Source organism: Exophiala xenobiotica, assembly GCF_000835505.1.
Source record: "Exophiala xenobiotica strain CBS 118157 unplaced genomic scaffold supercont1.5, whole genome shotgun sequence".
NCBI classification, from domain to species: Eukaryota; Fungi; Ascomycota; class Eurotiomycetes; order Chaetothyriales; family Herpotrichiellaceae; genus Exophiala; species Exophiala xenobiotica.
In genome coordinates, this window is record NW_013562490.1 from 809,344 (window position 1) to 830,355 (window position 21,012).

General features: G+C 52.0%; 9 protein-coding genes across 10 annotated transcripts; 4 read left to right on the forward strand and 5 right to left on the reverse strand.

The window, feature by feature from the left end:
* The first annotated feature begins 1,325 nt into the window (after positions 1 to 1,325).
* Positions 1,326 to 3,616, forward strand: PV05_08013 (uncharacterized protein). Its single transcript, XM_013457502.1, has 5 exons — positions 1,326 to 2,081; positions 2,177 to 2,297; positions 2,546 to 2,696; positions 2,752 to 2,892; positions 2,985 to 3,616. The coding sequence occupies exons 1-5, from the start codon at positions 1,862 to 1,864 to the stop codon at positions 2,994 to 2,996; spliced, it is 645 nt and encodes a 214-aa protein (XP_013312956.1). The 5' UTR covers positions 1,326 to 1,861; the 3' UTR covers positions 2,997 to 3,616.
* On the reverse strand, positions 2,135 to 3,930 carry PV05_08014 (uncharacterized protein). Its single transcript, XM_013457503.1, has one exon. It carries the CDS (start codon positions 3,840 to 3,842, stop codon positions 3,159 to 3,161), a length of 684 nt encoding a protein of 227 aa, XP_013312957.1. The 5' UTR covers positions 3,843 to 3,930; the 3' UTR covers positions 2,135 to 3,158.
* Positions 3,931 to 4,041: 111 nt separating this feature from the next.
* Positions 4,042 to 7,060, forward strand: PV05_08015 (uncharacterized protein). Its single transcript, XM_013457504.1, has one exon. It carries the CDS (start codon positions 4,395 to 4,397, stop codon positions 6,861 to 6,863), a length of 2,469 nt encoding a protein of 822 aa, XP_013312958.1. The 5' UTR covers positions 4,042 to 4,394; the 3' UTR covers positions 6,864 to 7,060.
* Positions 7,061 to 7,290: 230 nt separating this feature from the next.
* On the forward strand, positions 7,291 to 10,619 carry PV05_08016. 2 transcript variants are annotated; one of them, XM_013457505.1, is made up of 5 exons: positions 7,291 to 7,971; positions 8,038 to 8,140; positions 8,214 to 9,404; positions 9,452 to 9,590; positions 9,643 to 10,619. In XM_013457505.1, the coding sequence occupies exons 2-5, from the start codon at positions 8,132 to 8,134 to the stop codon at positions 9,732 to 9,734; spliced, it is 1,431 nt and encodes a 476-aa protein (XP_013312959.1). In that variant the 5' UTR covers positions 7,291 to 7,971; positions 8,038 to 8,131; the 3' UTR covers positions 9,735 to 10,619. The 2 variants fall into 2 exon arrangements, with proteins under 2 accessions (XP_013312959.1, XP_013312960.1); XM_013457506.1 differs by having other exon boundaries at positions 7,291 to 8,140.
* A 168-nt stretch (positions 10,620 to 10,787) lies between these two features.
* Positions 10,788 to 12,921, reverse strand: PV05_08017 (1-pyrroline-5-carboxylate dehydrogenase). Its single transcript, XM_013457507.1, has 2 exons — positions 11,241 to 12,921; positions 10,788 to 11,161 (listed from the first exon to the last, which is right to left on the reverse strand). The coding sequence occupies exons 1-2, from the start codon at positions 12,832 to 12,834 to the stop codon at positions 11,001 to 11,003; spliced, it is 1,755 nt and encodes a 584-aa protein (XP_013312961.1). The 5' UTR covers positions 12,835 to 12,921; the 3' UTR covers positions 10,788 to 11,000.
* Positions 12,922 to 13,307: 386 nt separating this feature from the next.
* Positions 13,308 to 14,857, reverse strand: PV05_08018 (uncharacterized protein). Its single transcript, XM_013457508.1, has one exon. The coding sequence runs from the start codon at positions 14,676 to 14,678 to the stop codon at positions 13,383 to 13,385; it is 1,296 nt and encodes a 431-aa protein (XP_013312962.1). The 5' UTR covers positions 14,679 to 14,857; the 3' UTR covers positions 13,308 to 13,382.
* A 403-nt stretch (positions 14,858 to 15,260) lies between these two features.
* Positions 15,261 to 18,186, reverse strand: PV05_08019 (uncharacterized protein). Its single transcript, XM_013457509.1, has 2 exons — positions 15,972 to 18,186; positions 15,261 to 15,910 (listed from the first exon to the last, which is right to left on the reverse strand). The coding sequence occupies exons 1-2, from the start codon at positions 17,992 to 17,994 to the stop codon at positions 15,846 to 15,848; spliced, it is 2,088 nt and encodes a 695-aa protein (XP_013312963.1). The 5' UTR covers positions 17,995 to 18,186; the 3' UTR covers positions 15,261 to 15,845.
* Positions 18,187 to 18,764: 578 nt separating this feature from the next.
* PV05_08020 (uncharacterized protein) lies at positions 18,765 to 19,882 on the forward strand. Its single transcript, XM_013457510.1, has one exon. The coding sequence runs from the start codon at positions 19,081 to 19,083 to the stop codon at positions 19,648 to 19,650; it is 570 nt and encodes a 189-aa protein (XP_013312964.1). The 5' UTR covers positions 18,765 to 19,080; the 3' UTR covers positions 19,651 to 19,882.
* PV05_08021 (uncharacterized protein) lies at positions 19,776 to 20,993 on the reverse strand. The gene is made up of 3 exons (XM_013457511.1): positions 20,787 to 20,993; positions 20,422 to 20,722; positions 19,776 to 20,325 (listed from the first exon to the last, which is right to left on the reverse strand). The coding sequence occupies exons 2-3, from the start codon at positions 20,662 to 20,664 to the stop codon at positions 20,263 to 20,265; spliced, it is 306 nt and encodes a 101-aa protein (XP_013312965.1). The 5' UTR covers positions 20,665 to 20,722; positions 20,787 to 20,993; the 3' UTR covers positions 19,776 to 20,262.
* Positions 20,994 to 21,012: the final 19 nt, after the last annotated feature.

Sequence of the window (21,012 nt, forward strand, 5' to 3'; positions counted from 1 at the left end):
GAATCACTCCAATGACTTCGAGTCTTATCTAGGAACGAAACGGAGGAGAGATTTCCTCGCTACGTCGGTCAGGGTCACTCGGCACTCCTTTATATATCCCATATGCAAGGCTAGCAACCGCAGCATCCAGTTTCCAGCTTCTGCCATTTGGAGCGTCATCCTTCCATCTTGGTTTGCGTGTGCACTTCCCAAGATGCCATCCTCGAGGCGCAGCCACATGCGCGGAGAGCACCGGCAAACCAATCGTTTGCCTACCTGTCCTTGGCCAGGACCCTGGAATGAGCGACATTTTGGCACTCTAACCTGGTGAGGGTGTGCTCAGAAGGCAATGCGAAAGGCGGCACGCACGGAATGTTCGTGAGTCGAATATATGCTTGCCTAGAGTCAACGCTGTCTCGGATGCCAGAATAGGAGGGGTCATGTTGTTTTCCTGCACACGAAGTCCGCCCACATGGCCTTGTACCAATACACCCTTTTCTCAACCAATCCTCCGTCAAAGCTCAGCATGACTTGGATATCGACTAGTCATGATCCCAGTGGGAGATCATCCGGGTTAGGGCGGATGCAGGTCAAGTGGTCTTGCCAGATCATTTGTCAAGATCAAAGTACCAGCCACACCATCCGTAAGACCCCGCGCGTCAAGGCTGTGAAGTACGTGTGGGTTTCCAGAAGGGCATGCGAACGTGCTATCAGGAAATGCTAATGTTGTCCATTCATTGGTTCTTGGAAAACGCTTCAACACTCATTGCAACATGATCGGGGTTGGTAGGGGGGATTCCTTTCTCAACCGGATGCCGTGCGACCTTGCACAAACATGTGTCTATCAAGTCAACGATTCCCCAGCACAGTGTTCATGCTTTTGATGGCCCTTAGGTAACATTGCACAGTTTGCTTTAGACTTGTGTAGTACGTCAGAAGCACTCCGCAGTGTCATAAAAGCAACCTTGTGGGCAGTACAATTGAGACAAGCTTGAGCCTTTCGGCTGCTTCGTCCCGATGGCTTCTGGCGACTGGCTCTTAGCTTCCTGCGGTCTGTCCGCCACAGACAGGTTAGCTCCGGACATGCATGAACCTCGTATTGGTGGTTCAGTCCAGACTTGAATGGAAGACTCGTGAAGAATGCTTGTTAGGCGCTGGGTGACAGTCGTGACCAGGGTCATGATGGTCAGTATGCGAGTGATAGATACATGAAGGAGTAAGAGTGCCGGTTGTGATTGGAAGCCTCCGCACTGACACATTCGCGCACTAGCCTGTCTGGTATTAGCCAACGGTGGCACCTTGGATCTACAGCCCGATTGTCTGCTTGCTCAACTCTACCTTCTCAACGCAGCCTGCTGCTCGACGCCTCGATTGAATCCTCTTGCCCTTGAAGGTGGTCTGTTCACTGCCGCTATCTCTGCATCAAGACCTCAATTGATCAGTCTGGACCCCGTATCTGCCCTTTGGGATTTCGGTCGACTCCGCTTCGACAAAGACAAACGAACCTCCCTCAGACATTCTGCAGGCAGCCGCCCTCCTACCTACACAAGCGTTCAATCCGGCCACTTCGCTGTTTGCCCGTGGCCAACTTCTTCTTGACTTGTTGCTCTAGCTCCAAATACATCCAAGGGCAGCCTTGTCGCCGATCAGATTGCGAATGTGACGCTAGCTCCAGCAGAGACCCTCCGGATCATCTTTCCCTTGTTTACGCTCGGCTTGGTTTTTGACGCATTCAGCGCACTGTGGGAAAGACGTTGCTATTCCACAAACAGGCAGGGACAGAAATAGGGTGTTGTCTACTTGAGGAAACAGATTCCGTGCGTCTGTCACAAGTCTTTAGGGGGGAAGACACAACTTGAAGTGGGTGGAGTGACCGGTCAAGATGACTTCGACAGCATTTCGGGATTCATTGAATTCGTTGGGGTGGTCGAGAAGAGATCCCGACTTGCCGGCCAATACATCTTCAACCCCCATCATCTCCAGGCTGTCGTCGTTGAACCCTTTTGGTGGTAGAGGCTATGTCCAGTTACCCACCCACGAGGCTCCCGGTGCGCCGCTGCCTGCGCCTACAAGGAGAGAGGAGGAAGAAGGGTGGTTTGCCTGTAAGTTGGCGACGCAGATGCTTCTGAGTCATTTTCTATCGATCTTTTAACGACATTCTGATGGCCAACATGTGCTGACACCACTGCTTCTACAGTAAGCCGATGGGACCGACTTCTTATTTTTGGTGGATGCAATCTTGCCGCTTTGGCATGCTTTGTTATCTGTTTTGCACTGTTCCCAGTGCTCTCACTCAAGCCTCGAAAGTTTGCTATTCTGTAAGTGTTTCTACCTTTTCCTTTCTTGGGTTGTGGCTGCACACCATTTCGGTCCAAGTCAACAGGCCATGTGACAACGCGTAACCCCATGATGATGTCAGCTTCTTCCATTACAAGAATGAGGGTTCATGCTGGAGATCATACCCTGGGCGTTCGACTCTCGCTTGTCGTCCTGTTGGGCAATCGGGATCTTGGGTTTATGCATCCGTATGCATGGAGATGTCTGTGTGGCTGACGCGTCGCGATAGGTGGTCCGTCGGTTCCATGCTGTTCCTCGCATCTTGGGCATTCTTGATGGGCCCTTACCAATATGCCGTTCACCTCATGTCCGGTCCTCGACTGCCTTTCACCGCAGCCTACTTTGGCTCCATTGTCATGACCATTTACTTCGCCGTCGGCGTACGTATTGACTGCCGCCTTGTTCATCAAATATCGTTGCTGACCTGACCTGAAGCTCCATTCCACCATCCTGACCCTGGTTTCGTCCATTGTCCAGCTCGTCGCGTTGGTGTGGTACCTGGTCAGCTATTTCCCAATGGGAAGCACGGGTCTGCGCTTTGCAGCAAGGATAGGAGGTGGGCGAGTTGCTGCATGGGTACATTTTCCCCACGAAAGACTGTGCTATCCAAGCATGTGTCTTTGGCCTTTCTCTCGCCAATACCGGTACAGCTTGCTGACAATTGGCAGATGAACGACTGAGCACACACCAGCCCTCTGCACATATCCTCAGATACCCTGTAGTATATCTGATGCGAAGATTTCGTGCCTGTTCCAACACCTCTCATTCGCCCGTACTGATTCAAGAAACTCGCCACCTTTTCGTGATCTTTTCCTATTCTAAGCTGGACCCATTTCAGACGATCATCCGAGTCGTCTCCGAACGTCTCTTTCCTCGCTCCCGACACCTCTGACGGCATCCGTGATCAGCTCGCGCAACTCTCTCTGGCCTTCGTCGGTGTGGAAATTCTCCCTGGCCGCTAGCTCTTCGATCCTCCTCCTAAACTCCGGGTCAGGTTCCTGGTCCATGCTGCTACCCGTCGCACTTGGTGCAGTGTCGATGTTGAAGGTTACGTTTGGTGGGAGAGGTGGGGGATGCTGGATGCCATTTGAAACGGGTCCAGCTCGACTCGATGCCGCATCTGCAGTCGTGTTTTGAGCAGCGTGGGGCTGAAGATATTCTGCGATTTCTGGGTATTCTTGCTCGGACTCGAATTTCTCCGCTGCTGTCATGCCCTCATCATTCCGAACGCCTAGATCAACGTGCAATTCTTCGACTAGACATTTCGCAACCTCTACAGTCTCGGCGACAAACAGGCAGGTCTCGCCGTCCTCATCTTTGAGGTTCACATCGACATTGAACTCGTGAACCAGTGACCGCAGGAGTTCCACATGGTTGTAGGAAGATGCAGCATGTAGCAGAGAATAGCCATGAGCATCTTGGGCAGAAGCGAGTTCGGGTTTCGCTCGAAGGAGTGGCAGCAGGCGAGAATCTGGGTCGGGAGTGAGAGCGGCGAGGAGGAATGGATTGAGATCCGATATAGACATGCTGAGACGGAGAGATGTGTTAAGTCGTGAATCTTGTAGGCCTCATATCAGTCTTCATGGGCGCGAGGTTATCCAATGTCAATGACGGACGCAGGTGAATCGCAGGGAAAAATTTCCCTGGGAAGCCGACGTGACAAGGTACCCAATTATTGAGTCATTGCGGGGATCTGCAACTTTTCTTTATGGTCGATCCTTCAACTGAAAAACGGAGGCAAGGCTGTCCACGCGAGAGAGGCCACAATCCTTCCGCTTACAGGGCTCACTCAAACAGTTGAAGACTGCAGTATTCACTCTGTGGCTCTGTGACTCATTGTTGCCTAGCACTATTCCAGTCACATTGCGGCGACTTGGTCAAGTCTCATTGAGGAGTCGAGGGTCCCTGCCATGATATAATTCAGCCAGGTTGTGCTTTCTATTCACGGTTGGCTTAACTTTCAACCTGTCGTTCTTTCAACCAAAGTACATCTCAAAGCAGAAAAAGCATCGTTGGTATTGCACTGTCCTTTACTCGCACTGGCCTTCCATTCGTGCTCAATCAGATCCGGCTCCAACATGTCTCAGGATCCGCATGAAGTGGCGGAACTCGTGAAAACCCTCGAAGCCAACAAAGGAAAAGGCAGAGGGGGCCGCAAGGGGTTCTCTTGCAAGAAGACCACTTTTGCGGTCGAAGGCTCAGACGCCACCGTCGACTCGTGGCGCTTCAACGACTGGGATTACAAACGAGATGACCTGCCAACCTATGCCCGAGGCCTATTTACGACTAAGAGATCTGATGGCACGCCAGAAATCGCCATTCGAGGATATGACAAATTCTTCAATGTTGACGAAGTCCCGAGCACAAAGTGGGAGAACATTGAAAATGACACTACCGGCCCATATGAGCTCAGCGTCAAGGAGAATGGCTGCATCATCTTCATGTCGGGTCTTGAGGATGGTACACTTCTTGTCTGCAGCAAGCACTCAACAGGTGCACGTTCAGACGTCGCCCAGAGTCATGCAGTGGTCGGGGAAAAGTGGGTTAAAAAGCACTTGGAAAGTGTGGGCAAGACGACTCGTGAGTTGGCACTGGCACTGAGAAAGATGAATGTCACAGCTGTCGCTGAGTTGTGCGATGACGAGTTCGAAGAACACGTTCTCGAATATCCCCCTGACACCGCTGGCCTCTATCTTCATGGCATCAACTTCAACCTTCCTGATTTTGCCACTTTGTCTGGTCCCGAAGTACATGAGTTTGCCGACACTTGGGGTTTTAAGAAAGCACAGTATGTCATCATTCAGACTCTTGACGAGGTCAAACAATTCTTGGCAAGGTGTGCCGAGACAGGTTCATGGGAGGGAAGGGACACCGAGGGGTTCGTCGTCAGATGCAAGTTGAGAAGCAAAGAGTCGGCACATGCTGTGGATTGGTTCTTCAAGTACAAATTTGAGGAACCTTATCTGATGTATCGACAATGGCGAGAGTGCACCAAAGCCGTCATTGCTGGCAAACCTCCGAAGATCAGAAAGCACAAGAAAATCACCGAAGAGTATCTGACCTACGCACGACGCCAGCTGGCCAAGGATCCTGCAATCGGCAAACTCTATAACCAAAATCATGGCATAATCAAGATGAGGGACGGATTCCTTGCCAATATAGGACAGAAGGGTTCTGACATTATTGCACTCGAGAAGGCGCAAGGAGTCGACACGAGCGGGCAGGGGCAAATCTCACATGTTGTGTTGGTTCCTATTGCAACTATCGGTTGCGGTAAGACCACCGTGGCGACTGCGTTGGTCAAGCTCTTCAACTTTGGTCACATCCAGAACGACAACATTGAGGGGAGAAAAGATCGAGCCCAGCGGTTTGCATACGCTGTGACCAACTCCATGGGGACCCACAGAGTAGTCATCGCCGACCGGAATAATCATCAGAAACGAGAACGAGAACAGATCATCAACGACGTCAGCAAAGTGCTGCCCGAGACACGATTTGTGGCGTTGCATTATGTTCATGAGCCGAAGAACCGTATGCTTGACGACATTCGCAGAGTTACACGTGAGAGAGTGCTGGAGCGGGGAGACAACCACCAGACTATTCAAGCTGGAAGCAAAAGCCCAGATGAAATCATCTCAATTATGGAGGGCTTCTTGCAGCGATTTCAGGGGTGTGACCCAAATTCACCACCGGACAATGACTTTGACGAAGTGATCGATCTGGATGTGTCTGCATCGTCGCTGGAGAACTTGGAGACTGTCATTACTCACTTGTACAATTCGTACCCAGGCCTGCTTCCAGAAGAGATGCCTGGCGACAAAGAGATGCAAGAAGCCATTGAATTTGCCATGCAGCATGAAGTCACCACCAAGCATGATCTTTCCTTCAACAACAGGCCAGGAAATCAGGGAAAGAACCAGAAGAATGCGCAGCAGAATGGTCCCGTACAGGGAAAGTCATTAACGCCAGACCAGTTGATGGGCAAGCTCGAGTACTTCAGTGTCCCTGTCTCTCCCACTCAAATCAATTCCCTCCTGGGGAAGATGTTCGACTCGGCCCCTGCCGACGAGGCACGCACGTATCGGATGCTGAAGCAGTCACGTCGAATCCAAGGCGAGTTCCATGTGACGTTGATTCATCGTGCATCAGCGAGCCAGCGTCCAGATATGTGGCAGATGTACACAGAAGCCTACAGGAACGCAATCGCCAACATTGATCTCCGGGAAAAGGACAAGCTGACGCCCAGTCTTGGAAGTGCACGAGTCAAGCTGGAGAGGGTGGTCTGGGATGATCGCATCATGGTTTTCGTTGTGCGCATCTATCCCGGTGATGGAGCTAAGACCTGGCCGACTGCCAACCCTATTGCGCACATCACTGTTGGCACGGCACGAGCGGAGATCAAACCTGTTGAGAGCAATCAGCTCCTAAGCCGCTGGGAGGGGGGCGAGGCTGAAGCAAGTCCGATTCATGACAAGGAGATTCCGGGAAGTGTCATCTTGGAGGGGAACGTGAAACCAGTCTTTCAGCGCCATGCTCTAGGCAAGTAGGATGAGGAAGGAAGAATAGAAGGTAGGGTTTCCACCGCATAAGAGAAACGACAATGCGCAGGACTCTGTACAGTAGTACCACCTCATGAGGACGATGACCTTTTTCACGCCGCATGACTACCGAAACGACGAAGTATGTAATAGATACCTATGAGCTGGGCTAAGCAAGAGCATGGATTCTAAATCGAGATGAAGGCAATTCTTGAAGCATCATGCATTATTGTGAAGCATTTGTGATTGGTGATGATGGCGAGGTTGGTTGCCTGGTAACAGGTGGTTAGCGTATTAAGCCGGCACTGACAACAACGCCAGGCGCGCCCCCAACGTGCTGCTGCCCATTCAGTTTCCAGCAAAAGGCGTGAAAAGTGCCCCATCACTTACCTACCTTGGGTGCCCAGGTATTCATCCCATCACCTTTCCAGAATTTCATCTCCTCACTTCTCTTCCACCCGTCCTTCTGTCCTCGTTGTCCGACACTGCATCTCTTGCTGGCACAACTGCAACATAATTCAATCAATTATCATACCACTCTCTGCAGCTCTACAGCAGCATCTTGTACCAACGAAGCTTCTGCGGGACGATCTTTGAAAGGCTCTCAGCTGAAGCTTGGACTGGTCAGTGACTGGTTTCTCTCTGCGGCGCGCCTCGAAGCAACGCCGGTTGCCAAGGAAAAACAACCGGCCAACAGCTCCACCATCTTGCTACCAACTGAACCAACTGAACTGCACCTCGCCTGCTGCCGCATCAAACATCACAATCGACCCAGTCAGTATCTGTTGTCTTGCACTTCAGACCTCCTTCCACCTCCAAAACTCCTCCTCGAAGCCTTCTAGACGTCGACCACGGTCTTTCTGAGCATCTTCCATCTGGTCACCTTGCATTTTGGCCTTTGCCTTTCCGTGTTCCACCATACACGTCTGACCTTCGACCGCTCTGAATTCCACCGTACCAAGAACGCGCCGCAACAATACTCGTGTTGACTGCGTACTCCAGCAAGAACAGAAAGACGCGAGAGCCTCACGGTTATACGGCTTCAGATCTTCTCAATCAACCTTGACGTCCTCGCAATCTTGAGGTCAATCTCCAGCAACCCGCGTCTGAGAAGCTCGTGCGTCATTCCCCAATCAGATTGAATTCCTTGCACAAGTCAATGCTGACTGGGTCTCGAACACAGCTACTTGACCTCTTGTTCTTCTTCTCCTACCTAACTCGAACACTTCTTCGTCCTCTCGACACCTCATCCGCCACAACGGCGTCTCATATTCAAGATGCCTGTCGTAAGTAGACCTCACGTCCCCCTCACGCCCTCCACTCTACGCGTCTCTTGGACACGCACTGACCCACCTACAGTCTCGCACTCGACAGCGAGTAGTTAACAACGAAAACGATGAGAACACCGCCATTCAGTCCACACGTTTGACGCGTGCCAAAGCCGCTGGCCTTTCCAATAATGAGGATACCTCGCTGGCAAAGAAACCTCTCCCGACCAAGAAGACCTCGACCACAGCAAATGGTACCCAGAGAAGACGTGCGTTGGGAGACGTGACCAATGCCGCCAAAGGTGTCGAGGTAGTCCAGGAAGGAAAGAAGGCAGTTGCCAGCAAGGCCGGGCTTCCATCAAAGGTTGCACAACCCTCAGCTGGTGGTGTTCAGAAGCTGTCAAGAACAAACTCGTCAAGAGCTGCCTTGGGTGTCAAGGACAACAATGTCAAGCCCAAGTCTGGGTCGGACGCAAAGAAGCCGGGCAGTGGTTCAGGTGTCATGGGTGCCAAGAGACGGACACAGACATCAACATCAACTGTCCCTTCATCCAAAGATGCTACCCCAGATGTTGAACAGCCACCACGGAAGAAGTCTTGCATCGAGGAAGCCGTTGAAGAAGCTGCTCAGGGGGAAGAAACCTACGACATTGTTGCCGACCTTGATGCCGAAGACCTCGACGACCCATCCATGTGTGCCGAATACGTACGCGAAATCTTTGAATACTACAGCGCTCTGGAAGATGTCACGCAACCAAACCCTAACTACATGGACCACCAAGACGATCTCGAATGGAAGATGAGAGGCATTCTCGTCGACTGGCTGATCGAGGTGCACACTCGATTTCGGTTGTTGCCTGAAACCTTGTTCCTGGCCGTCAACATCGTCGATAGGTTCCTGTCCCAGAAGGTTGTGCCCCTCGATAAACTTCAACTGGTCGGCATCACCGCAATGTTCATCGCCTCCAAGTACGAAGAAGTCCTGTCACCACACGTGGGCAACTTCGTCCATGTCGCGGATGATGGCTTCACTGTCGATGAAGTGCTCAGCGCCGAACGATACACCCTGTCGACTCTCAAGTACGATCTCAGCTATCCCAACCCTATGAACTTCCTGCGAAGAATTTCCAAGGCAGACAACTACGACATCCAAACCCGCACTCTTGGAAAGTACTTCATGGAGCTCAGCCTTGTCGACCATCGTTTCCTCGAGTACAAACAGAGCCATATCGCGGCGGCGGCTATGTACCTCGCCCGCATGATACTTGAACGCGGTGCATGGGTATGTGACTAAATCCGTCTCTCGTGTGACGACACTGACATCCACAGGACGCAACATTGACCAAGTTCGCCGGCTATTCTGAGGACGAGATCCTGCCAGTCTTCGATCTGATGGTGGACTATCTTCAGGCTCCTGTTGCCCACGAAGCATTATTCAAGAAATATGCCAGCAAAAAGTTCCTCAAGGGCAAGTGCCACGTTTCACCTAGCCATCGTCCCCAACGCTAACCTCTTAATAGCATCAATCATGTCGCGAAAGTGGGCCAAGGACTATGGTGCAAGCCATATGAACGGCGGTGTCTCGGTTGCCGATGTCAAGCTCGTACAATAGCTGCTGGCATTACAACCCGACACAAGATCACACTTACCTGCACGGACGACGGAGCACTTCTCCAGCTTCATCTGAAAGCACGTATGACATGTCCGATCACATCAGCCTTTTTAGGAAAGGTCATCCTTCATGTCTGCACCATTCTTTTCTCACGATTGAAAATGATATCCCACATAGAATAGCATCAGCATCGTTACCACCATATCGATAACACCGGCATCGACTCCCAAGACACAGAACACGCCAGGTTTACTTCGGATATTCCCCTGAATCCGATGATCAGCTCAGATACTGGTCCGGGCTGCGACCACCTTACGGGCATGCAAATTGCAACTGGTTTTTTTTATTGCTAAATAGCAACGGCGTTTGGAAAAAAGAGTGAGGACTGCGGCTTACCTCACATTGCAAATGGGATGTTTATGGTTATGGCAAAAAACGGCGTCATGACAAATGGGCATTGCTGGAATCTGCCTGAGTACATGGGCTTTGTTTGACTCCAACCCTTGAAGGTGCTCGGTGGCGGTGAAAGGGCCAGGCGCCAGGGCAATGCATATGCTGCGGAATGGAACATGGAAGGGATTGAGATTGAGCTCATTGGATTCAGAGCAACGGTATTAGTGCCTGCGCATGGTTTCGGTGTGTTGCATTCATCAGTTATCCTTCCAGCTGCGGAAACGTACGTTAGCTTTGCCGTTTTATCAGCGAGTTTCTGCTACTGGGCGTTGTGTAAGCCTTCATTCATTGTTTGGGAAATTGCTTCTTCTGCATAGCCAAATGGGTAGGCGAGACTCATGTTTTCTGTAAGAAATCGGTGCAAATCCAGTGCATAGGTAGCATGTTCTATCTACATTAATACCGTCTTTTGACTGTTGTGTGTGTATGTTGGTCTCTTGAACACAGAGTCGAGTATGCGAATGCGCTCTCTTTTCGTCTAGTAAGACGAAAATAGACTCGATGAGCTGTACATACCATACAATCCGTGAGCCGAGAGAAGAGAACTAAGTTAGCACAGTAGGATTTCGAACCAGACCCATTCTGCATGCGATTTCTACTGTCGTATTGGCACAAGAGAATATTATAACTTTGTTGACTGCTATGCTACCTTACTGTCCCTAACTAAGTATGCGAAAGCGAACCGACAGGGCTTTTGTCTAACTGCGCCATTGCGAATTCCATTCTCATTATTCATCACCAACAAGGCGTTCGCGTGAGTAAACAGTAAACATGAAACATAATTTTTATCCACCACAATAGTACTCGGGACAATCAGACGTCGTTGGAAGGATATTCGACCTTTGAGATCGGCAGCGTCTCCTCCTTCATCGACCTCATACTCACAAAACGCGATAGGATGGCGGCTGATCCGGCCTTGTCGTTTGTGCCAGAAGATCTAGCACCGCCAAAAGGTTGTTGCCCGACAACAGCTCCTGCACACACACGACTAAGTTAGCACAATTGGAAATCTCCCAAATGTGGAAGGGGGCGTGGGTGACAAGGGTGACTGACCTGTACACTTGCAATTGATGTAATAATTGCCCGCGGCATTTCTCAGCGCCTCTTCGGCATACCGTACCGCAGCGCGGTCCTGTGCGAACACCGCGCCTGTGAGACCGTAGTCTGAGGTGCTGTCCACGAGTTCGCAGACGCGTTCGAAGGCATCGGGTTTAGAGTCGTCGTAAACATGCACCGTCAGGATCGGTCCGAAGAATTCGGTCGTGAAGTTCTTGTGCATAGGGTCCTTTGAAAGATAGATGGTTGGATGGATGAAATAACCTGTCGAGTTGTCGTACTTGCCGCCAGTGAGAAGTTCAAGACTTGAGTCGTCCTTCGCGGCGTCGATGACGCCCGACAGCTTCTTGAAACTGGCTTCGTGGATCACTGGGCCGATGAAATTGCCGAATTCCTCGGGTGGTCCGACCTTGAGCTTTTCTGTCTCGGCCACGAGTTTGGATTTGAACTCGGACCAGATGGAGGAAGGGACGTATAGTCTTGAACAGGCACTGCATTTCTGGCCTTGGTACTCGAAAGCGCCGCGGACGGTCTGTGCCACCGCGTTGTCGACGTCTGCGCTGTTGTGGATCAAGTGGAAGTTCTTGCCGCCCGTTTCTCCCACGATTCTTGGATACCCCTTGTATCGTCCCTCGGCGATTCCCTGGCCGATTTGACTGTAGAGTTTCCGGAACACAGCCGTCGAGCCTGTGTAGTGTAGAGCGGCGAACTGCTTATGCGAGAGGATGGCTTTGGTGACTTCCTCCGCATCACCGGGAACGAATTGTATGACACCCGCCGGTAGACCGGCCTCCATCAAGATTTGGTGGACGAGGTAGTTTGAGGCGATCGCAGAAGGACTCGGTTTCCAAAGCACCACGTTGCCCATCAGCGCAGGAGCACCGGGCAGATTACCACCGATGGCAGTGAAGTTGAAGGGTGAAATGGCGTAGACAAAGCCCTCCAACGGCCTGTATTCGACTCGGTTCCACACCCCAGGCGAGTTATATGGAGGTTGTTGTGCGTACAGCTCTTCTGCATAACGGACGTTGAACCTCAGGAAGTCAATCAACTCGGCCGCCGCATCGATCTCTGCTTGCCATGCGTTCTTCCCCTGTCCTAGCATTGTCGCGGCCATGATCTCGTATCTATATTTTGTGCTGATCAAGTCTGCTGCTTTGAGGAAGATGGCGGCTCGGTCGGCGAAGGGCAGAGATTCCCATGCCGGTTTGGCCGCCAGAGCGCCATCGATGGCATTCTGGACATCCTCGGTCGAGGCGTTCGAGTACTTTGCGATCGACGTTGAGTGGGAAGAAGGGTTGTTCTGGGTGAGGATCGAGGACGTCTTGACAGACTTGCCGGAGACGACGAGGGGGACTTCGAGGGGGATCTTGGATTTCAATGCCTCGAGGGCGGAGGTGAGGCCTTCTCGATCGGGCGAGCTTTGAGCGTAGTGCTTGTTTGGCTCGTTCGTAATGTTGGGGAGTCTGAATGCGGCCAGGGTCGACATGCTGGATGGCGAAGAATGGAACTTGCGGATGAACTGCGTTGCTGAAGAAGATACTGAACGTTGGGGGAAAGAGAACAAACGTCTACCAGAAGAAGCAGCCATTTTGAACCTCGTGAACAGTAAGAAGCGAAGGAACCATACAAACACCCTGCCTGCAGCTTTACGAGGAATACCACCAGTAAAGCAAACACCCCCGCGCCTCGGCCGGCATTTTGAAGCCTTTAAGAGCTTGTGACAACATACCTGGATATCATCGGCTGCTGTCGGTTTGTGGGTGTTATGGAGAAGCCCGCTCCACGCCCTGTAAGGCCTTGATAGGTACTGGCATCACATTCTGAGCCGACCATCCTCGCTGTTGAGCCGAACTTCGGGACCTGTCAGGCCCCATGGCCTTGTCGGCAATCAGCGCATACCTTGGGAAGCGGCTCCCCGCCGTAACTTTCATCGGATCTCATCGGATGCCCACTGCAAATTCGCCAGGCCTTTGACAGCGCTGATTATCTGGACATATACTGTATGATACCCGTACAGTGGTGCACGACACAGGGCAAGATCGCGATCGCGCCCAAGAAAGAATACTCTAGATATCCAAGAATGATTCGAGATTTTCTCGCCTACATCAAGATCTTTTCACAAGCCAAGCTACCTTATCAGTTTCTCATCACAAATGGACATCCACCTGTCCTCTCCTTCCTCAACCTCTCCTTCGTAATCTCCATTTCCTTCTCGCCCTTCCCAGCAAACACCGATGGCCCCGTAGCCTTGATCTGGAAGCCTTCAGGATAGGTGTCCTTGTCTCCCGGCCTTGGGATGCCGAGAAGCATCCCAGTGAACGCTCCTGGTCCCCACCGATTCCACAGCGTCGGCTTCACATATGTCGGCGTGGTATCCCACTTCAGGATATAACGTCTTCCATTCTTATCTGGCTCTTTCGTTTGGAACGGATTCTTCATGAACCACGGTCTCGGTAGCGAGAGGTAACGCAACAGGAACCTCCTTAGCTCCATGAATCCGTTGAAGAACTTGGTATAACTTGCGGGCGCCTTCTCGAACAGAATGGCCTCCCTCAGTCTTTCATCTAGTGTTGAGCTCATCGCCTTGGTCATGACGCCTTTCATAAAGGATGGATACGTGTTGATCAGAAGCTGCCGTGTCTGGACGGCCGTGTCGTAGTTATCCTTGTGAGGGACCATGTACTTGCGCTCATACTCCTTGGCCCAGGTATCCAATTCGCGGTAGAACTGCAGCCCATCCTTCCATCCCGTGGAATATGACGGCAGCGGCTCAAATGAAATTCCCATCCCATCGCCCATGGCCTTGTGGAACACGCCCATAGCGCATTTCTCAAGGTCGGTCAGCTGCCGCCATTCATATTTATTGATCCATTCGACCGGCTGATTCATGAACAGCGACAAGGTATACAGCATATCGTTATTGCTGATCTTGCCCTGTTTGATGTAGTGACCGTGTAGGTAGTTCAGCCTGGCGTATGCCTCGTAACATTTCTCGCTCTCCGGTTCCGGCGCGTACATGTCGACCAACAGCACGCCCGTGTCTGCGTAACGCTTGCCGACGTTTTTGCTCGTGGACAACTGAGTTGTCTTGACGAGGAGTTCGCTGATGGTTGGGATGCCGTAGGTCCTGAAGAGAGCAAATTGCAACCCTTTTTCGAACAGTGCCGGAAATTCTAGGTCACTGACTGCCTCGATGATGTCGTGGGCCTCCTTGACCGTCATGCCTTCGTACGATGGGTGTTCACGAGTGCCATATTTGTATTTCGCTTGGAGAGCCTTCAGCCGGCGAAAGCGTAAGAGTGAGCATAGAAAAGGGTACGCCACAATGGCGGGTATGAGGTATCTTGACCAGAGCCATGATAGATTGGATAGGTGTTGTGCTGAAGCGGCAGAGAGCTTCGCAAGAGACTCTGTGGAGAAGTTCGAAGTCATGGCGGCTTCTTGCTGTCCCCGATTCCCTGGGAAGATAGCAGTGTCACTTCGGTGCCTCAACTTTGGAAAGGATTTGACTTCTCCCTTTTAGGACCTTGTCGCCTTCAGGGAGGAGGAAAACGCAAAGGAGGAGGTCAACAATGATAGACCCCGAGAAGAGTGAGAACGACGACAAGTTGACAACAGCCGAACGGCGGGCACGGCTGGCTGAAGTAGTCGAGGACTGGGGTAAGGCGGCTGGACCGCGGAATCAAGGTCCAGAAGCCGCCATCTGGTTCACTCGGGGGCCTTAGCTCGTATAGAGTGGACTGCTCGTTTATGAAGCCTGCCTCTTTTCATGCACAGTCATGAGGTGGGCAGCAGTAGTCATGCCCACGGCTCGAAACCCTGCATATGCATAAAACCTGTTCAAGGGTCCGTATGCACGAAGGTTTCTCTCATAAGCTATTCAGAGACGCGGATATATATCTTCATTTACTCTTTCCGTCCGTGTACGTAAGCTGGCTCCATCAAGTACCGATCGCGACAGTCCATCCTGATACATGGAGCATACGAGGTAGCGAATGTTCTGCAGGCTAAAGTGACGCCCACCGCATAGTCTGCCACTTCCCACAGTCCCAGGTCTGCCATGTGTGGGAGCAGCGGTGTCCGCAACAAGCCGGTAGAGGCATCTCTACAGTACGTCCCCATCGAGTCAGCGCGTCGACGTCGGTCCCTGGGGCGAGTCAGCAGCATCGTATCAGGCAAGAGTTGATGCGAACGGCCCAGCACAAGCATCTGAAATGCTTAGACTCTGTCAGCGTGTTAGAACCTCTGCAGCGATCACAAAGGAGACCGCCACGACGGCTTCCAAGTACACGGCCCTTTCCAACTTCAGAAGCACACATGGTCCAACATGGCGGTATGCACATTTTGTCCACGACCACCTCGAACCTCTGCGTCTATTTACGTCCCTCTCATCCAAGCACGTATGGCACATCTCATCCTGAAAGTCTATCTGCATGTCCATCTGGAACCGGGCCTTCCGCCACAAACAGGGTAAAAGACAATCCCACGGAAAGCATGAAGATATTCCAAGCGCCGTCATCCCATCCAACACAGCCTCCAAGGTGCGCTCCAAGTGATGCAAAAATGCTGTGAAGCTTTTGAGAACGCCAGATGTACCACCTAGTCCATTGTGGCCGTCCCCTTCGCGATCGCTATCGCTCGTGCTGCTGCATCTTCAAATGAATCTGGCACCATCATGTTAGCAAGACGGGAATGGACCTCTTTCATGTTGATGCCCGGACTTACCGAACGCATCCAATTTGAGCCCACTCTCTTGAATGAGCTTCTGCCCCTCAGCCTCCCTTGTTCCACGTATGCGCACCACGACCGGCACCTTCAGATCCAAATCCTTGAACGCCATCAGGATACCATTGGCAATCATATCACCCAGCGTCAATCCGCCAAAGATGTTGACAAAGATGACCTTGACCCTGGGATCAGAAACCACAATCCTGAACCCAGCCTTGATCGTCTCGGACGTTGCCTTGCCACCAGTATCCATGAAATTGGCTGGTGACCCGCCTCGAGCGACCAGTGCGTCAACAGTGTTCATGGCTAATCCAGCGCCATTGACGATCGTCCCGATTGACCCTTCGCCTTCAAGTTTCACATATATCATGCCTTCCTTCTCGGCTTCAACTTCTTCCCGGACTTCGCTGTCAATGTCCCTCAGGGCATGCACGTCAGCTTGTCTCTTTGAGCTTCGGAATGCGGCATCGTCGAAGCCGAATTTTGCGCCTTGGACTTGCAGCTCGCCCTTGTCATCAATTGCAATCTTGGTTTGAAGGACAAATGCCTCCTTGGCCATGAAAAGACCAACAAGTTCAGTGATGAGTGTAGATAGTCCCTGCTTGCCCTTACCAGAGATACCCAGATGCGAGGAAACGTCCTCGAGCAGCTTCTCCGACGTGGCCTCGTCGGTCCCGTACCCGAATGGGAATTTTCGAGACTGGTCAAAGGCTCTGGAAGGATCTGTCGTCGGGGATGCGATGATACACGGCTGCCGGAAATCGCGATCAATCGAAACAGCAACGAACTTCTCGTCACTTGATGCAGGAGCATCGGCCGTCTTGATTCCTCTCTCCTTGAGCATGTCAAAGGCCTGTGATTTCTTGATGTACAGCGTCCGGCGCTGCTCAACGGTCGTTCTCTTCGATTCATGAGCCGTGGGTCGCCGCCGCATGGTATGATAACCTCTCCTCTGCTGTGACGGACCCGAGCCCGAGGCTGTGCCGGACCTGGACTTTTCAGCTAACAGTTTCTTCATGCCCTCTCCAAGCTTTTCGGGATGGTCAACCACGGTAACGCCAGCGTCTTGTAAGATCTTGATTTTCTGCGCAGCAGAGGCTTCTCCAGGGGCAGCCCAGGCTCCAGCATGTCCCATGATCCGACCTGAAGGAGCTTGGACGCCACCAATGACAGACATGAACGGCTTGGGGTTCGCTGTCCGCCGGTTGTACTCCTTGATCCATTCGGCAGCTCTGAGTTCAGCGCTTCCGCCAATTTCGCCGATCATAATGATGCCTTCTGTCTTCTCGTCTTCTGCTAGGATCTGGAATGCTTCGACGAAATTTGTCCCAGCAAGTACATCACCACCCATGCTAATGCCGTATGTCTGACCAAGGCCGGCACGAGTGGTAGATGCCACAGCTTCATAGCTTAGTGTACCTGACTTGGCCACGATCCCTACATTGCCCTCCTTGAAAAAGGGCAACGGCTGGAAACCGAGTCGACAACGGCCGTGGGTATTAATAATACCCGGACAGTTTGCACCGACTAATCTCGTCTTTGACTGTGTCCGCAGCATCTGGTGTATTCTCATGATGTCATGAATAGGTATGTGTTCTGCAACGGCCACAATGAGGGGGATCTCGTTCTCAATAGCCTCTTCCATGGCGGCAACAGTACCATCTCCGGGCACATAAATGGCGCTAGCATCTGGTTTGAGCTTCTCCACGGCAGCCTTGACGCTCGGCAAGACTGGCAGACCCAGATGTTCGCCTTCGAAGCCGGGCTTCACACCGCCTACGACATTGGTCCCGTACTCTATCGACTCCTTCGCATTCATGGTAGCTTGGCGTCCGGTAAAACCTTGGTATAGAACCCGCGTGTGCTTGCCTATCTTGAGATTCTGGATGGTGTCGGCATACGACCGGCGAACAGTCGTTGTCGAGAAAGGCGCCACATTGCCATACGTGCCGTACTTGGATAGAGCTCGGTATGGAGCTATATGGGTCCTGAAGCCCCTCGGTAATATGGTTCTCGTCATTGCTCGAACGTGGCAGCTAGGAAGTTCATGCGAGGGAAGTAACGAGAAAGCTGACCAGCTTGATGCACGTCTATGTACAATGTAGCTTCCAAGACAAAACACAGCATCGACCAGTGTCCCAAAAACCAATGAGGGGAATATATATATACAAACTTGGAGGAGATGAAGCAGCTCGCCATGTCCCGAGGTCGGCGACGAGATCCGCCATGAGGAGAGGCTCGTCTCGAAAAGGCCCATGGTCAATCTCCGAGACGCTACCACATCTTCGAGAATGGGGACCACGGCTGCGAGATCGGAGGGGGTTGGTTGTCGCCCAACGGAGAGCTTAGGAAGAGGCTGAGAGCCTGCCATGGCCTGCCGATGGCTATTGACCGTGCACAGAGCATCTCAAGACCTTTTTCTTCTCTTTCCTCTTAAGCCCACCTGTGCCCTGTCATGCCTAAGGATACCTACCCGGGTAGGCAAAAAGGGAAGTCTCGGCATGCATCCTCTGCGCCGATGCCAGGTGCGGGGAACTCAGCTCACTCAGCCTAGTGGTCCAATGATGCCTGTGCCAGTAAGTAGGTGGGTGGGTGGTACTGTAGGTGCCAGTCATTGCGACTGTACAGTAGCCCTCGTGCCCTCGCACCCTCGGCATTTCGAAGCCTCACGTGCCCACCAGCCCTTCAGGCAGCTGGATGCTTTGAGCCGCAGATGCCCCAGAGTCTGACGAGTCCCGCCTTTTTTGGGCTTGTTCAGGTTCCTTTTCCCCATCTCCCGCTTAAATTTACCCTGTGTCCATGATGTGTTGTTTGCTGTCACGTCGCGTGTTGGGTGGGCAAGCACCGCGGTGGTACCACCAGTCGTATTGCTGAAGTCTCGGATCCTCGATGCAACGCTTTTCCAAGCCTATGACATCGAACAAGGTGGCTCCCAGAGCTTTCTGTCTCCTGTGACGCCGACTTCCTGGCTGTTTTTTTCACCTTGATGTAACTCGTAGTACAGTTCACTCGTTCCTGGTTGTCATCTCCAGGGTCCCCAGCTCTATCGGTGCGGCATATTTGGCTCTGGAATAGGCAGAGGAACTGAGCCGAGCCTGCAGAAGAGATGGAGTCGAAAATGGCGAACCTGCACATCGATCTGCCCTCGGCGTCCAAAATGAAGTCAAATGCAAAGAAAGAGGATGTAATCGACTCCTGGGAGGACGATGACCTGACTTCACCCGTCGATGGTCTTGCCACGCCGACTGATGGATCAGGATCAGGATCAGGATCAGGACCGCCCATCAAAAGTATGAGATCCAAAGATCCAGCCTTGAAACCTCCACCTCCCACACCCATCTCCCCTCCCGGAAGCGGCGAGCAATATATGAACTGGTCACCCGCCCAAGTATTAGGAGGAGGTCGTCCCACACCATATAGCCCACCCACACCGTCCACACCGACAGGTTCAGATCGAGAACGAGAGCAACGGAGGCCAGAGAAGACCACTGCCACAGCAAGCCGGATGATTGCTGCCGGATTGGGTATCAAGGCCCCTAAGAAGACTGAAGAACAAAAACAGTATGATCGTGCAGTCAGGGAGCAAGAGATTCGACGCAAGAACAAGGAAAAGGAAGACAGGGAGCGAGAAAGGGAAGCCGATGAGAAGTTGAAGGCGGCAGTTTGGGATAGTTGACCGTTGCTTGCTCTTCTCCTGCGGCCAAGTTAGAACTCGCTGACAGCCTTGATGTTGGCTTTTGGGTGGCTCTGTGTAGTGTCTGTTGGTTGCTACAAGTCTCATGTAGGATTCGTTATGCTCTGAGGATATCGTAGGGACAAGGATTATTCTCGAGCAGTCCTCGAAACCATGCGATGTGTCGAGCAAACCCACCATTTTGTTAGGAATATACGTATGCTCTATAGGCTTCCGGCTCCCCTTTGGACTTCTGCTTCTGCGCAACATCATCCTATGAAGGATCAAAACGAAAGCTGAAATACTGAAATCACATTGACGCACTGAGCCTGTCAGGCAGCAATGCCAGCAATCTACTTGTGAATCTGGAGAGCAGCATTCTTGCTTTTGACCCCCTGTCCCGGCCAAAATCTGAGCTGACCGTGTCGTGGCGCCTTGATCTCCGTCCCAAGTAGCAGTCTCTAGACAAAATGTCCTATTCCCAGCTCTCCGAAGCAAAAGTGAAGTCTGTCTTGTACCTCCTCTCGCACTCCATATCTTCTGGTTGGCCCAGCAGGTGAATTCTCATTGACTCAAGCGCAATCATCATTTGTAGTACCAAAGTCTCCCTCTTGATCATGCCCAGCCGCCAATCTGTTCTTGGTGGACCTCGATTGAATCGCCATCGGCCATGTCGAGCTGCAATAGTTGTCAGCGTTTATTATAGCAGAATGCGCCGCGACTCGAGCCCATGAATTGACTCATATGGCTTGCGAGTATAGGGAGTTCACTCACCGTATCAGGAGTGTCTTGCGCCTGAACCTTTGTGCCATCGAACAGAAATCTCGCGCTGCGCATATCTTTCCCTTGTCGCTCACAGAATGCCTTCATGAGTTTCTCCAATTTCGTGCTTCTTTTGATTTTGAAGAAAACTTCATTGTTTCCGTCCGTAACCTTGATATTCAGATGCTCGGCACCACCAGCGGCTGCGGGCATGTCGGCATTGCCGTTTGGAGACTGCTGGCCGGCATCAGACATGATGGCTGTTATGGGAAGAGAATAGAAGGTGAGAAGGTGTCAAGGCTGTTCGCGAGCACTGAGTGTTGGAGTTAGTGATGGCTTCGGAAGGTTCCAAGGTTCCAAGGTGGGGGAATGACTACCTTGTGGAAGGGTTGGGTTGTTTTGAAATGGGCGAGTGTGTTGTAGAAGAGAAGGAGAGTCGGCGAGGAGGGGCGATGATTAAATAGAGGAAGCAGCAGTGAATGGAAAGAATGGAAGACGCCTGGCCGAGATTTGGTTGTATGCGACAATTCCCTCGCTCATGTTCAACTGCGCGGGAAGTGACGTTTGCCACAACAAGAAATGTGAAGGAGAGTGGGTAGAGAA